Consider the following 14,230-nt stretch of genomic DNA (forward strand, 5'->3'; position numbering starts at 1 on the left):
CAGATGTTATGTCCCTGTGGATGTCGTTTTGGATGAATCTTGTAAAGACAAATAACCTTGAACTAGTGTACCAAAGATCTCCTTCACTAAAGGGTTCACAGCTGGTCAGTCGCGATGCAACGTGACGCGTCCCCAAGTGGTGGATAGGGGGTTAATTGCGGACCAAAAGCGACCTTGTGTCTGCACAAAGACGCGGGTGGATCCAGGAGAAGGACTCCCTGTTTCTGCTGAGCCAGGACTGACTCATGACCTTGTATCCCACACGTCGGCCCGACCAAAAGCCTGCAATCAAGTGACTGGGAGGTACAAGGGAAACAGATTGCAGTTGCCTCCAACAACTAAGCTTTACTTATCCACCCTACAAGAACGCAACGTTCTCCCAAACACTCAAAGGACTAGAGGCTCGCAATCTGCTCATGGGTTTTAAAATTTTACGCATGTCACAGTGATAGGAGAGTCTCCTTACTCTAGAGGAGACCCTGGTATGGTAGCGCCATGAAGGACGAGGCTGCAGGAGTCGTTTAGGCAAAACGGAAAAGGACTAGTATCACAGTCTGTACTCATAACGCCCGTACGCTTGCATCGGAAGCGGACATAGAAGATTTGATGGTGCAAGCCAGAAGATTAAGTACGACTCCATCGGACTGACCGAGACGAGGCTACGCCACCTTCTCAACACCGTATATGAAACTGTTCTTAGGGACATGCGAGTTGAGGAGTTGCTGGAGTTGGCGTCCCCACGAGCAACAGTACTCGGGGTCAACACGAGCATTGGAAAGAACGTCGACTCTTTCGGACAAACTACGATTCGAATCGGAAGTCTGCGGATGAGAAGATGCGGTTTAATACCAACTTTGACTATCTTCTTCGCTTACACTCCAACATCGGGCTTAAAGAAGAAGAAGTCGATGCTTTCTATGTGGCCTAGAGAAGTTCTATATAGAAGACCATACTTTCTACAAAATCATTGGTGGTGATTTTAACCCCAAGATTAGCTCCAGAAGAACGCTTAAGAAACTTTACATGCGAACCTACGATCTCTAATGGGGTGAGCAAGGAGATGGGATTTTTGAGTTTATCATAACGACTAAGACTATCATGGTAACTCGCAATTCCAGAAGCCCTGTTCTCTACGCTGGACGTCAGAGTCAGTACCCGGTGGAGAGTACCATAATGAAATTTACCACATCATCGTCACTAGGAGGTTTTCGCTGACGGATGTCGCTGTTGTGCCTAAGTTCCATAAAGGGTGGGAAGATCACCTCCTCCGAGGAAGACTTTTCTTCACAAGTAGAGAAGAGAAAGTTGGCAAGTTCAGAAAGCGAATTCCTAGAACTACTATTAACTGGGATCTTTTCGCTACGCTAGCAAGTTTTCGGGATGATTCCGCAATGGACAACATCGACGAAGAATAGGACTGGCTCGTTGAACACCTTCACGAGTGCACGAGGAAGGCTGAGAGTTCCAAAACAACCAAGGGACGCCTGTCTCTCGAAACTCTTGGGCTCATACGTCAGTGTGGAGCGAGAAAGGAAATGAAGAAAATCATCTGCAACTTCTTTTCTGATCTCTTCGTCCTTCGAGCCATGCCCACTTGCCTCCTCACCATCTGAGGGAAGATGGACATGTCATTCCAGAGGTTTTCCCGAGCGAAGTACAAGATGCTTTCATGTTGGTAAAGAGTCGTACTTCACCCTGTCCCGACAGAATCAAGTCTGAACATTTGAAGGACCTAACACTGGTCTTTATCAACACATTGGCGAGGCTCTTCACTCGATATGTGTCGGAGTGCAAGGTTCCTAAGCAATGGAAAACCAGCAAGACCGTCTTGTAGTATAAGAAGGGAGACCCACATGGCATCGACAATTATCGCCCAATCTGCTTGCTGTCTGTCATCTACATGCCCTTTACAAGAGTAATCCTTAACAGGATAGAAAGGACATTGGATGAAAGACAGTCATGCGAGCAAGCAGGGTTTTGGAAGGGATTCAGCACCGTTGGCCACATTGACACTTTCGAAACACATCGAGATATCGCGAGAGACAAGATGGCGCTCTGTCTCACCTTCATGGACTTGGAGAAGAACTTTGACGAAAGCGGTCATGGAAGCTTGGACAATCGCGGCGTCCTGCTCAGTACTTAAAGATCTTTCGAAAGTTGTACGTAACTTCACGACCGCAATTTTGCCATTGTGCAAGAATATCATTATCGACGTGAAGAGAGGTGACACAATTTCACCAAAAATATTCGTGCCCACTCTCGAGAACGCTTTGCGAGATGGTCGGCAGCTACGCCATTTATGCTTTGCGGATGGCATCGCTTTTGTAACATATAGCATCCGTCTTCTCCTATCCTAAGTTCTGTCTTCTCCTAATCAATATCAGCGTACTTCCTGCGCTCACCTATGCTTCAGAAACATGGGCATTTCGCAAGCAGGAAGAAAGTGCAGTGAGCGACATTAAACGCACAGTTGCTGCGTTTCCCAAAGTAAGTAAAATGAGCCGGGCACGATATGCGTTTTAACGACAACAGTTGGACCAGAACCGTGAGCGGCTGGGCTCCCTGCGATATTAAGCGCACTACAGGAAGACCACCGACCACACCCGCTGACCCCGTGGTCAGATTTCTTCACGAAGTCCTTCAAAGAAAATGATGAGGCTCTTCGTGTCCCACGCAAAACGAGGAACCGTTGGACGACTAGAGCGTGCTATCGGGACAAATGGAAGAATTATTGGCGCTCAGTTTGAAGAACAACGGGAGTCAAGGTAATCAAGGTAAACTGTTCCAAGCCCGGCAAGTGGGTGGACTAATCCCGACAGAGAAATCTTTTCCGAGCGGCGGAGTTACAGAGTAGGTAGATTTTCATGAAAATATCTGGTTTGATCGCCGCAGTTGGCGATGTAGATTATTACGTTGATCCTGAAATCCTGTGCTAATCTGATATATCTATATATATATATATATATATATATATATATATCTATATATATATATATATATATATATATATATATCAGTGATCAATGAAAATCAATAGTAGCGGCGTTTTCTTCAAAATTAGAATTGTGTTCCTGACACTGCCTTCCTCTTTTTTTAAAATAAATTTAGGCCAAAATTTTCATAGTTTTCTTTCTATTCGCGTCGTTTCTACATTTGAAAAACATTCAAACTTCAGACACTCTTTCGATACTAACATTGTATAGACACGAATTGAAACATTTCTAGAGGTATGGGTTTTCCTACTGTTTTCCCCCAACGGTTATCACAGAAAAATGTTTTAACGTGAAATGACGCAAACAACATTATCGCACTGATAAAGTTAACGTCCCACGTCAGACCATGTAAATTGTAATGTAAATTGTTCGCTATTATTTAAGCAGCCGTTCGCATGAGCGTTTCCACTTTTTGAGGAAACCATGCTACAAAGCTGAGGCAGCTAGGAAATAGATACGCGGAGGAGTCATAGAGGAAAAACCCAACGCGGGCAGTGGCCCGGGCATGAAACGCTTGTAACATCATCCACATTTCGACGCATACACACAAAGTTATTGCGCACTAACCCGACGCTGTGGGACTCGTCGAAACCCATTTATAGCTATCTGACGCAGGGGCAGCAATTCGACGCCGGGTGGGCCCGTCGCACCCACTTTTTGGAATTCCATGACACACAGACAAACAAACAAACACGGACTAAGCTCGTTATTATATACCAATCTGAACGTCCGGCTAAAGCCGGACTTTAGACTTTCTGTGGTGTTTGCTTCGTTCGCCTTCACTGATCAATTAAACAAAATTAATCAATAATTAATAGTAGTGACATTTTCTTTAAAATCAGGAATCGGTTTTGTAACAACGTTTTCTTTCTTTTTCTGCTATAAACAAATAATTTTTACTATAAATAATAATAATAAATAAAATAAAGACTTCATAGTTTTCTTTCTAAACGCGTCAGTTCTACATTTGAGAATTTGCAAAAATCAGCTTCAAACACTCCTTTGATACCTACATAATATAGGAACAATTTGAAGGTATTGCTCGAAGTATGGGTTTTCTTCCTGTTTCCCCCAGCAGCCATCACTAGATGGTGTTTAACCAAAATGACGTGAACGTGAACGAAATCCTCATAGTGATAAAGATAACGTTTCTCGTCAGATCATGCAAACTGTTGCCTATTATTTGAGCAGCAGGTTTCATTCGTGTTCCCACTTTCTGAGGAAGGCATGTTACCAAACTAAGGCAAAACGAATCATTCACCTTTAGCAACGTGCACATGAAATTACTGCGCGATGCTACTGCGCTACGACGCAGCAATCCCACGCCGTTGGACCCACGTTACCCAATTTTATAGCTTTCTGGCGTCGGGGCACAAACTCGACGCCGGTGGACCTATCACACGCCATTTTACCGCTCTACGACGCCGGTGGACCCGTCGTTCCCTCCTTTTGGAATTTCGTTTCACACACATACACACACGTGACAGACTAAGCCCGTTATGATATGGCATGATCATGATATATCATATATGTAATATCATGATATATAACGAGCTTAGTCCGCGTGTGTATGTGTATTTATCTGTGTGTCACGAAATTCGAAAAAGCGGTGAGACGGGTCCCTCCGTCGTCGGATAGGTGTGCCGGCGTCAGATAGCTACAAAAGGAGGTGGACAGGTCCCACGTTTTCGGATTGGTGTGCCGGCGTCAGACAGCTATGAAAAGAGGTGCGATGGGTCCCACTGCATCGAAATGGTGGGAAATAACTTCGTGTGCATATCGCAAAGGGTATATAGGTCTTTGCAGCCGTTTCATAGCCGTCGCCACAGTGCGCGTTGCTTTTCACCTTTATGTCTCCTTCGCGCGTCTATTTGATTGCACGTTTGCCTCAAGTTGGTAACATCCCTCACTCAGAAAGTGGAAACACGCATGCAAACGGCTGCTTAAATAGTAACGAACAGTTTACATGATCTGACGTAGAACGTTATCATTATCAATAGGATGATGTCTTTCACGTCATTTTATGTCAAAACATCATTCTTTGATAACTGTTTATAGAAACAGGAGGAAAACCCATATTTTGCGTGATACTTTAAAATCTTGTCTATAATATATCAGTAAGAAGTGGTTGAAGATGAAGTCTGAATGTTCTCCAAATGTAGAACTGACGCGTTTAAAAAGAGAACTCTGAAATCTTCCCCTTTATTTATAATAAAAAAAGATGAAGAAAGATGTTAGAGATACATAAGTCTAATTTCACAGAAAATGGCACTAATATTAATTTTCGTTGATCAGTGAAGCGGAGCGAAGCGAACACCACAGAAAATCTGAAGTCCGGCATTAGCTTCAGGCATTATGTAATAAAATATAAAGGATAAAATGCACGGCGTTGCTCAGTCCCTATGCAGATGCGCCTACGAGTTCGACTTCAACTCAGACTTTGTTTGAGGTTTATGAACGCGTGTGCAGCCTTACAATAACTTGCGGTAGCTAGCCGATGTGTCAAGCCAGTGTTTTTATCCTCCCAGACAAGTCTGGTACCAATTTATCGATCACGGAGGGATGAAAGGCTTGGTGAGCACTAGGGCGGATTCGAAACTCGGATCGATCGTACAGGGAGCGGAACTTCTAGCCGCTACACTACCTTTTCGTCACATGATTGTTATGTGCACATATATGCAGTGACTCAGTATATCTTTCTCTGTCTCCATATATATTTACATTCTGTTTGTCGTTTTCCTTTCGCGATGAAAATCTGTCCAACAGAAGGGATCTAGTGATTCTTGTCTTGATGGGATCTTAGATACTAACACTCACCAAATTCTCTGTCACATCAAAACATTTTCGCTGCTAGAGACCAGTGCAGTAAAGCTACGTGTACGAAGCGGATGCGAGCTCAGGTGAGCACACCTTTCTCGATACTCTTGCAGGGATAGCTATCCTCAACTGTGTCCTGGATTATGCACTCGTGAACGTTCTAAAACAGTTATTTCCTGAATAACTAGTAGCATACGTATACTGCTCGGTCGTTGTTCAGTTGTTGGTTCTTCTTGTTACTTACATATGCATAGATTTGCTCATTCGATCGATAAAAAAAAATCAACATCTTGTTCAAAAAGATTAAAAATCCGGAAGAACTGTTTAAAAAAGAAGTCTGTCATGCTTACTATCATATTAAATGAACGAGTAGTTTCACAAAGATGCCTGTTGCTTTCACTCTTTCAAAATTTTAGCCACTTTATAGTTGACAACGCCACTCATAGCTCTCTGCGTAGCACTAGTATAGGATTGAAAGAAAAATAAGAGGAACTCTGGTTTGTGTCGAAGCTCTCAGTGATTAATTCAGCGAAAGAAAGAGCACTTTGGGCTAGTTCTCGAATAATCATATAACGTTGCTCATTCGGAGTGTACTGCTTCGCAAGAATACTGAATCCACAAGCCAGTTATAAACTGCCTTCTTAGATCTCTTCTTTGTTTTGAAAGCATTATTACAAAAGAGCGGTTGGAAGTAGGATAGACATCGCATTGTTTATTTTTCAAGATGAAAAGGAGATTTTATCTGAGCGTTCGTATTCATCTCTTTTTTTCTCAGTCTATACCTTTTCAGTCATGGTATAAGCGGTGGCTTCTCGTTCAAAGCGTTTCTATCTGGCGTGAGCCACCTTGTGTGAACTGGTGTTACTATGCTCAACTCGCCTGTCCACACCTTGCCACATCGAAAGTCGTAGATTACGCTGGTCATCCATCGTTCCAGTGTAGAGGTAGTTGTTTTGATCTTCATCATTCTATCACCGGTCCTATTAATTTCTCACACGTAGCGGCAATGGATTGCTACCTGATTTGTTCTAGGAGCAGCAGAATGTGGTGCTCTTCAAAAAATATTCGAAGAGAAATCTCTAAGGTGTTACCAAATATCAGTGAAAGATTTAGTTAGATTGTTTTCAAGCTGATCTCTGAAATGATTAGTTGAAATCATCTGTATTATAGGAAATCACGTATTTGCTTTGAGAACTGCTTCAGTTCTTAACAATTTTATCTTGACGTATAGTCCTAATGCGTTTGTTTTGCCCGGTAATTTCATCGTAACCGATCTGGTTCGGTTGTGTTCATCTTTCGCGATTTCTCCATTCGTTTGCGTTTGCGAACATCGTTAAAACAATTTTGATAACCACTTAAAAGTCCAACACCAAAACGACCCCTAGTGGATGGGGAGAGACCAGGCGGAAAACGGTGAGCTTGTTCTGTTGTTGCGGTGTTCTCACCACAGCCCATCAAATACAGTTGAAAAAAGTTAAACATATAATCAAACCAAGGATAAAGAAAAAGGTGATCAGCCCAAATTCGCCAGCGCCTTCTACTTCAATTCATTACTGGAAATGGTAATGAACGGGCATTCCATCTATACATACACTCGCGAGGGCCAACCACTTTATCAAATTATTGCCCGTTCCACTCAGATAAGTCTTCAGAACCACTTTTTTTATATCGGAGTTATGAAAGGTCCGTTTGGCTTCGTGCTATATCGAACAATCTACCGCACAGATATTCAAACTGGTCACTTGTTACTTCTGCACAAGACCTACCCTATCTTCTTCCATAGACGTAACTTTTGTCTTGGCCCAAAGATGTCAGACTACAAATTAACATGAAGCATTTTACTTAAAAGCGGGGTAACCGCGAGCAGGTAACAATAAGACTCGTATATGCAGCCGTAATTGATGCTAAAATCCGCTAAATAAGGTTCCATTAATAATACTAATAAGAATAAGACTTTTGTAACTTTAGAATGACCGAGCTGGTCAGGACGAGGAGTCTGATAGAAGAGCGGCTACTATCGAAATCCTTTGCGCTGGAAGAACATCCAGCGAGTTTATAGAATTTTTTGAGTTCCCAAGAGTAACTAAACATGGCATTGCGAAGAAATACAGTTTCGGAGAAGTTCGGTGAAGCTCTTCCATTTTGGCTATGAAAATACAGCGTAGGCAGAAGTCAACAAGAACTTCAGAATCATCCGAAGGGGTCATGATATGATTTTGGAAGATCCGGGGACCACGCTTTGGAAACTTCTTCCGATCCTCCTCAAGAGGATCTTAGATGTACCTCCCAAGTCCTCAAGGTTCGTCGAACGTTTCCGAGACGGAAAAAACGCTCAACCAAAAAACCCTAGCCGCTGCAATTTGACAATTACCGTCCTGATAATCCCGACCTGAACAGTTTACAGTTCTGTGTGGGAAGCAATCGAAGGAGAAACCAACAAGTGAAAGCAACTTAACGTCAACTCTCTTATAGACGTGTGCACCCCAAGGGTGAGGATCGAGCAGATGAAAGAGGCGAGATGAAACAACTTTTGCATAAGACGTTTTTTGTCTGGTTTTTAATGGTACACCCTGCGAATCCCGTCATAGAAAGACACATTTTTCTCCGAAACGGGACAGTCGCCGAGTTATCCTTGATAATCGTGGGAAATTGAGAAGGTGAAAAAAGACGACTTGTCGTGTATTTCGCCGTATTGGAAGATTTTGTATGTAACTGTACATTTCAAACTGAGAAAATGTGCCGGCAGAGTGCATTGATGGTTTCACCTGATTCCAGCACACACTATACCTAGTCGTAGTTTCAGTAAATGTACAGTACCATATACATTGTCATTCACATCATAATCGCTCTCAGTGAAGCATCAAACCAGAATAGTCGTTTTAGATAGCATAGTTGTTTTCGATACATCCACATAATCCTACACTTTAAACAATGATTTTCAGCAGATTTCTCTGGAGGAAAAAAGGAGAGTGATGTTCGTAGGCCCCTACCCGTCCCGTCCCTTCCCCCCAGGGCTTTTTGAAACCAGACATATTTATTTATGCTGTGTTTATGAGTAGAAATGTTTTACATGCACTGCGACATCGTGGCACACACTGTTTCTCACAGCCTATGGACGCTGCGTATACAACACTTTTTGGTGCTGAAGTAAGAAAACTACTGCTCTTTTCGGAGCATCAGCGAGAAATAATTCAAGAACACAATCGATGTTGTTTATTGTTATCCATTTAGCCACTCTTTGTAAGGTTGTGGTCCTCCTGCAGCACGCTTCAGCGCTGTTGTGCAGCACCCATTGCACCATTTTTAAACCTGAAATTCCATGGCCCTTCTTTCGTTAGAAATATTGGTGAAAAAGAATAATTTCTGCAAACTTTCTGTGAGTTATGGAATTTCGAATAACTAGTCCCCACAGTTCCTACCCTTGATAACTTAAAAAGCTCACTGGTTTGAAAGAAAGGGAACCGACATGATGGTAAAGATTTTTTTTTCCTGAATTTCTTATACAATATTGCCTGCTTGGTGGCCATGGATTTGTGCTCTGCTTTTAGACTTAGCCTACCGACTGTTATGAATTATTTCACAGTCCGTTAGACGTAAATTGGCGTAAATTTTATGGAAAGTTAGTTAATGTCATGTGTTTCAGCGCTTTTCAACTTGGTTCCGCTTCTTATGCCTTTAGATGAGAGTATTTGTCACATGCAACAGGAAATGATTCTAGCTGTTTTTTAGCTTTGGCAATGTTAGTGTAAAAGGGATAGGAGAAGTCGTTTTTACATCGAAAGTAGTCTCGGCTTATACAGAGAAGGTAGCACAAACGGTAGAAGGATAAAGGATAAAGTTTCTGGCGTTAATCAATCCGCTTGGGATGCGCTCCCACGTTCACATAAATTCAAAATTGTTTGAGGTTTACGAACGTGTAACTGGCATATACAATAGCTTGCGGTGGCTAGCCGATGTGTCAAGCCACTGTTTTTATTCTCCCAGACAAGTATGGTACCAATTTATCGACCCCGGAGGGATGAAAGTCTTAGTGAGTACTAGTGCGGATTCGAACCTCCGATCGATCGTGCAGAAAGCGGAACCTCTAACCGCTACACTACACTCGCCCAGCATAAACGGTGTGTGTGCATATCAGCTAAAAAGTTACGTGAGAATTGTCCTCAGTTCTCGGTTGCTGCAAATTCAAAATGTTAAAATAATGGAAATTCCATGTTTCGACAAAAAATAATAATGGAAAATTAGCCGAGGAACAACTGGTAAGTGCGAAAGTCGGTAGCTGACAGAAGCAAAGAAATGACGAGTAGCAAAAGAAGCAAATTTGCTGAAATGGTGTTGAAATATTGGTGTTGGAATTCATTTTATTCTGTTTTTATTCTAGAATCTATGAAATACCTTTAAAGACTAGATATTTATATTCAGATAACAGAACATACCACGACGAAAAAAGAAGAGTCAGGTGCATAGGTCGAATTAAAGAGGGACGTCGAAAATAAAAACGAGAAAATCAAAATTTTGTTTCTGCAATATGACAACGGGATGATGCAGGATCGACAGCCGGCTGAGTCATATTTTTGCAAAATAGTCAGAAACTTAAAACCACTTCTAAAAAATGAAGAATTTGATTTTGTGTTGTTTACATCAGTTTAAAAGTGCATTAAATGGAATTTAATGACTGAAAAACTTCAGATCCGGTGCACATTGTCAGGTGTGGGACTTAGTGAATAAATTCGCCATAAGTGGACCAAGAGGAAAAATTAGGTAGAATTCAGAGAAGGTTTGCTCCAAAGACGGCCATATAGCTGTTTTTCCTATCTCCTAATTTCTTTTTTGCAATTTTGATGGGATCAAGATGGAAAAATGCATTTTTCCTATATTGTCCCATCAGAAATTTGGAAGTACGGCAGGACCCTGAAAGCCGAGTGATATAACATCTGATAGAGAAGATACTTGGCTACAACATACAGGAGGACAATTTGCTCTGCAATAAGCTACTTTGAGTTATTGAATTTTAATGCGGCATTTTTAAAATCCACGCATATGTTCGGATAGAGGGACTAAGGAAACCCCCTTCTGTAGAATATCTTCGTTTCGGGCCGTCTGTTTCTCTCAAAATTTAAATGGGAAAAATCCAAAAAACTTGGAAAATTTTAGATTTTGTCGCATCAAAATTCCAAAAAGACTACAAGGCGGAAAAAAACAGCGATGTGACTGTTGTTTAGGCCAAACCTTCTTCTCTCAAAAACTAAACTTTTTCTTTTCGTTCTCTTATGACGAAGTAATTCGCGATCTCTCAGACATCAATGTGCACAAAATCTGAGCTTTTTTTGGTCATTTAATTCTATCAAATCCACTTTTGAACTGCTGCAAACTAACCAAAATCAAGTTCCTCAATTTTTAGAAGTGGTTTCAAGCTTCTAACTCTTTTGCAAAAATTTGACAGCCGGGTGTCGGACCGGTCTTTTTGTTGCATTGTCGACACGTTCTATATTTTTAAAACAAAATATCGGGGTATCTATACTGTCCTGCGCCTGAAACTGAACGTAATATTTCGTAATTTATGTAGTTATTTAATATCATTATTTGTAATATTTTGTAATGTATATAATTATCTAATGCTGCGTAATACTTTGCCTTGGTTATCATGTTATCCTGTTATTTAATATCATTATTTGTAATATTTTGTAATGTATATAATTATCTAATGCTGCGTAATACTTTGCCTTGGTTATCATGTTATCCTTCATTTGGTGCTGCCCACCGCACATCTTTTACGACCCCTCATAGGAAAATCCGATCAGACGTTTGACCTTGAGTGCAGTCCAAAGAATATCCCTACAATCCGCCCTAGTACGTTGCTGTTACAAATATTTGTTACATATCTATAATGAAATTGCACACTCACCTTGATGACGCCGAAAATTCTTTCGAGACTTCGAAGATTTTTCCTTTGCTAAAAAATTCGCATTTCAGATCTGGATATTCCGTTACCACAAGAACCAGAAGCATCCAAGTGCGGCTGTGTACACCCGTGCGATCTTCGAGGAATCGTCACGGATGGCGATGTGACACGAACATCCACTTCGGACCACGACTTTTACCCATCACGCCAGCACTGTGAGTCGCGACGACGCCAGTGTGCTCGGACTACTGCTCATGACCGGCGTGTTGCACGCATCTTTGCTTCCGGAAGTTCTTTGGCACGACCATCTGTCGTAGCCGTCATGATCGCTGTAGCTGTGATACAATGATGATACTGGTCGAATCCCTGCTTCTCGTGCGGTGCTTGCCTGGTCTCGTGTATCACTCCTGAAGGCTCTTCTCCGTTCACTTAGAAGCGTATGGCTTCGTCTTTTCAAACTCGTAGACATTGAACAGAGTATATGCCTGAGTGCTCAGAGGCAAATATCTAGGTTACCGGGATGCAGTACAATAACTGAACCTTCCTGTACTTCTCGGTTAGCCTTTCTGTTAGGAAATGAATTGTATTTTTTCTTGGCTTAGACCCCTCACCCATCTATCTTCTGTTTTGTGCCTAGAGTTTATGAGTTGCTTCACATTTTATGATTCAGTACATGAAATAGGATTATTTGTGTAGACTATTGTTTTCAGGAACGTTTAAAGTTTACTGACTGGGAATCACACAGTAGGCATTACTTCTTGAGCTGGGTGCAGTTAAGCGCCAATCGTTATCAGAGCAAGGGAATTAACTGTACGCTAAGTCAGCCTCGGCTCAACTGCAACAAAACATACTTGCTCTCGTTTAAATATGAGTGTGGAACGTGTGGTACCATATTGTGAGTTTTGACGTCACGTTTCTTTACTAGAAAACCAGACTACAAGACATTTGGAAAGTCGTAAGCTCCTTAGGTGTTAAATATTTCCTGCCGAAGAAAGCTGATCTTCCCAAAAAAATTATTTCTTTCGCCCGAAAGTCGCATACGTTGTTCATCTTCATTGTTTCCTTGTGAATAATAATATGACTGTGCTGGATATTGTTTCATATTTTGCTAGTGCTTCGCTCTGAAAAAAAAAGACTGAAGCACATCATAGCCACTACTATCGCCCACAACGACTTCCACAGTAGGATCGCTAATTCTTCGACAGAAGACGAAAAAGACGCGGATTCGCGTCTTTTTCGTCTTCTGTCGAAGAATTAGCGAACTTTTCATAACTTTCCCCAATATGATCTCTATTATAAGATCTACACATCAATAGATTGGTGAGCGCGAGCTCTACCGATTGAATGTAATTAAAACTTTCAAGACCCATCAAGGAAACAGTTTCTGAAAAAATTACCTGTGGCTACACATTAACAAGGCCGAGTCCGAGGTACCTGCGCCCCAAGGACATATGATTTTTAACGTTAACATATTTTCCGAAAAGTGAAATAATAGTTACATATTCCTAATCTACATAATATTGCGAACACTGATATCTCTCACAGTTGTAACTCTATGACTCTGAAGATTTTGTGAATTTGACTAAAGTGACATCTTTCAACTCCAGGAACGACCGGCATTACCAGCTTGAAAATTGATGCTTATTGTAGGAGGAACTTATCTCTTGCTGTTCAGCTCAACAGGATTTTCTGTTTTTTGCAGCTAAAGTTACGACTTCGGTATTTTGCATTTTTTACTTTTATTTTTGGCAGTTCGTGAATCGCTAACAAATTAGGTTTGCCATCTGTCGGCATAATACCAAAGAGAACAGTCTGTGCTATGAATTGTTCCGATTTCTTCTTTAATATGTTTGAGCTGTGGTCAGTTTTGAACCTACAACGGTATAGAACTTTTCCTGTGTTTTTACAGAAAGCTTATTTTTTGCAATTTATTGAAAATTTCTTCAAATATCAAGTGGATGTGTTTAATCAGGAAGAAGAGATCTATTGAATGGTGCTAATATCAAAAAATTCTGTATGATTCGAATTTTCATCACAAAGTCCTTCAGCCTGTATGGGGGTTTATTGTCATCTAGGCACGTCGACCCACCAGACACCTTAGGACACACGTCGAGCTACGGCTGAGTTACCACATTGATTACTACATTTGGAAAGAGTAGAATAACTACAGAGGAGAATGTTCTTTTTCCAAAGCGAAATTTTTCGAGATAGTCTGCTTTATTTGTGGAAATTGGAGAAAAAAATCTTTGCAAACATTCGAAATTGAAAATTCTGATAATGAAAGTGGGCCTCTGTATTACTGTCATCAAAAAAGTAAAGTCATCAAATCAAAGAAACAATTATATTTCAACGAATCTTTCTACGAGGACTAGAATGGAACAATCGAATGACGAAGCAAATAGAAGAATCAGTGAAGTACAAATCTGAATAGCAGACTATCTCGAAAAATTTCGCTTTGGAAAAAGAACATTCTCCTCTGTAGTTATTCTACTCTTTTCAAATGTAGTAATCAATGTGGTAA

At 41.2% G+C, this 14,230-nt stretch overlaps 1 protein-coding gene across 1 annotated transcript in view; it reads left to right on the forward strand.

Moving 5' to 3' along the window:
* The window catches only part of RB195_022057 (uncharacterized protein), a gene marked incomplete at both ends in the record, with an annotated part of 41,380 nt that extends 29,322 nt beyond the window's left edge, over positions 1-12,058 (forward strand). The window contains 2 exons of the mRNA XM_064209057.1: positions 6,601-6,754; positions 11,781-12,058. Of these exons, the coding sequence (XP_064064938.1) occupies positions 6,601-6,754; positions 11,781-12,058 (432 nt within the window). The remainder of the gene's footprint in view (positions 1-6,600; positions 6,755-11,780) is intronic.
* Between the last annotated feature and the right edge of the window lie 2,172 nt (positions 12,059-14,230).

This window comes from Necator americanus, chromosome X (genome assembly GCF_031761385.1).
Source record: "Necator americanus strain Aroian chromosome X, whole genome shotgun sequence".
Classification (NCBI taxonomy): Eukaryota; Metazoa; Nematoda; class Chromadorea; order Rhabditida; family Ancylostomatidae; genus Necator; species Necator americanus.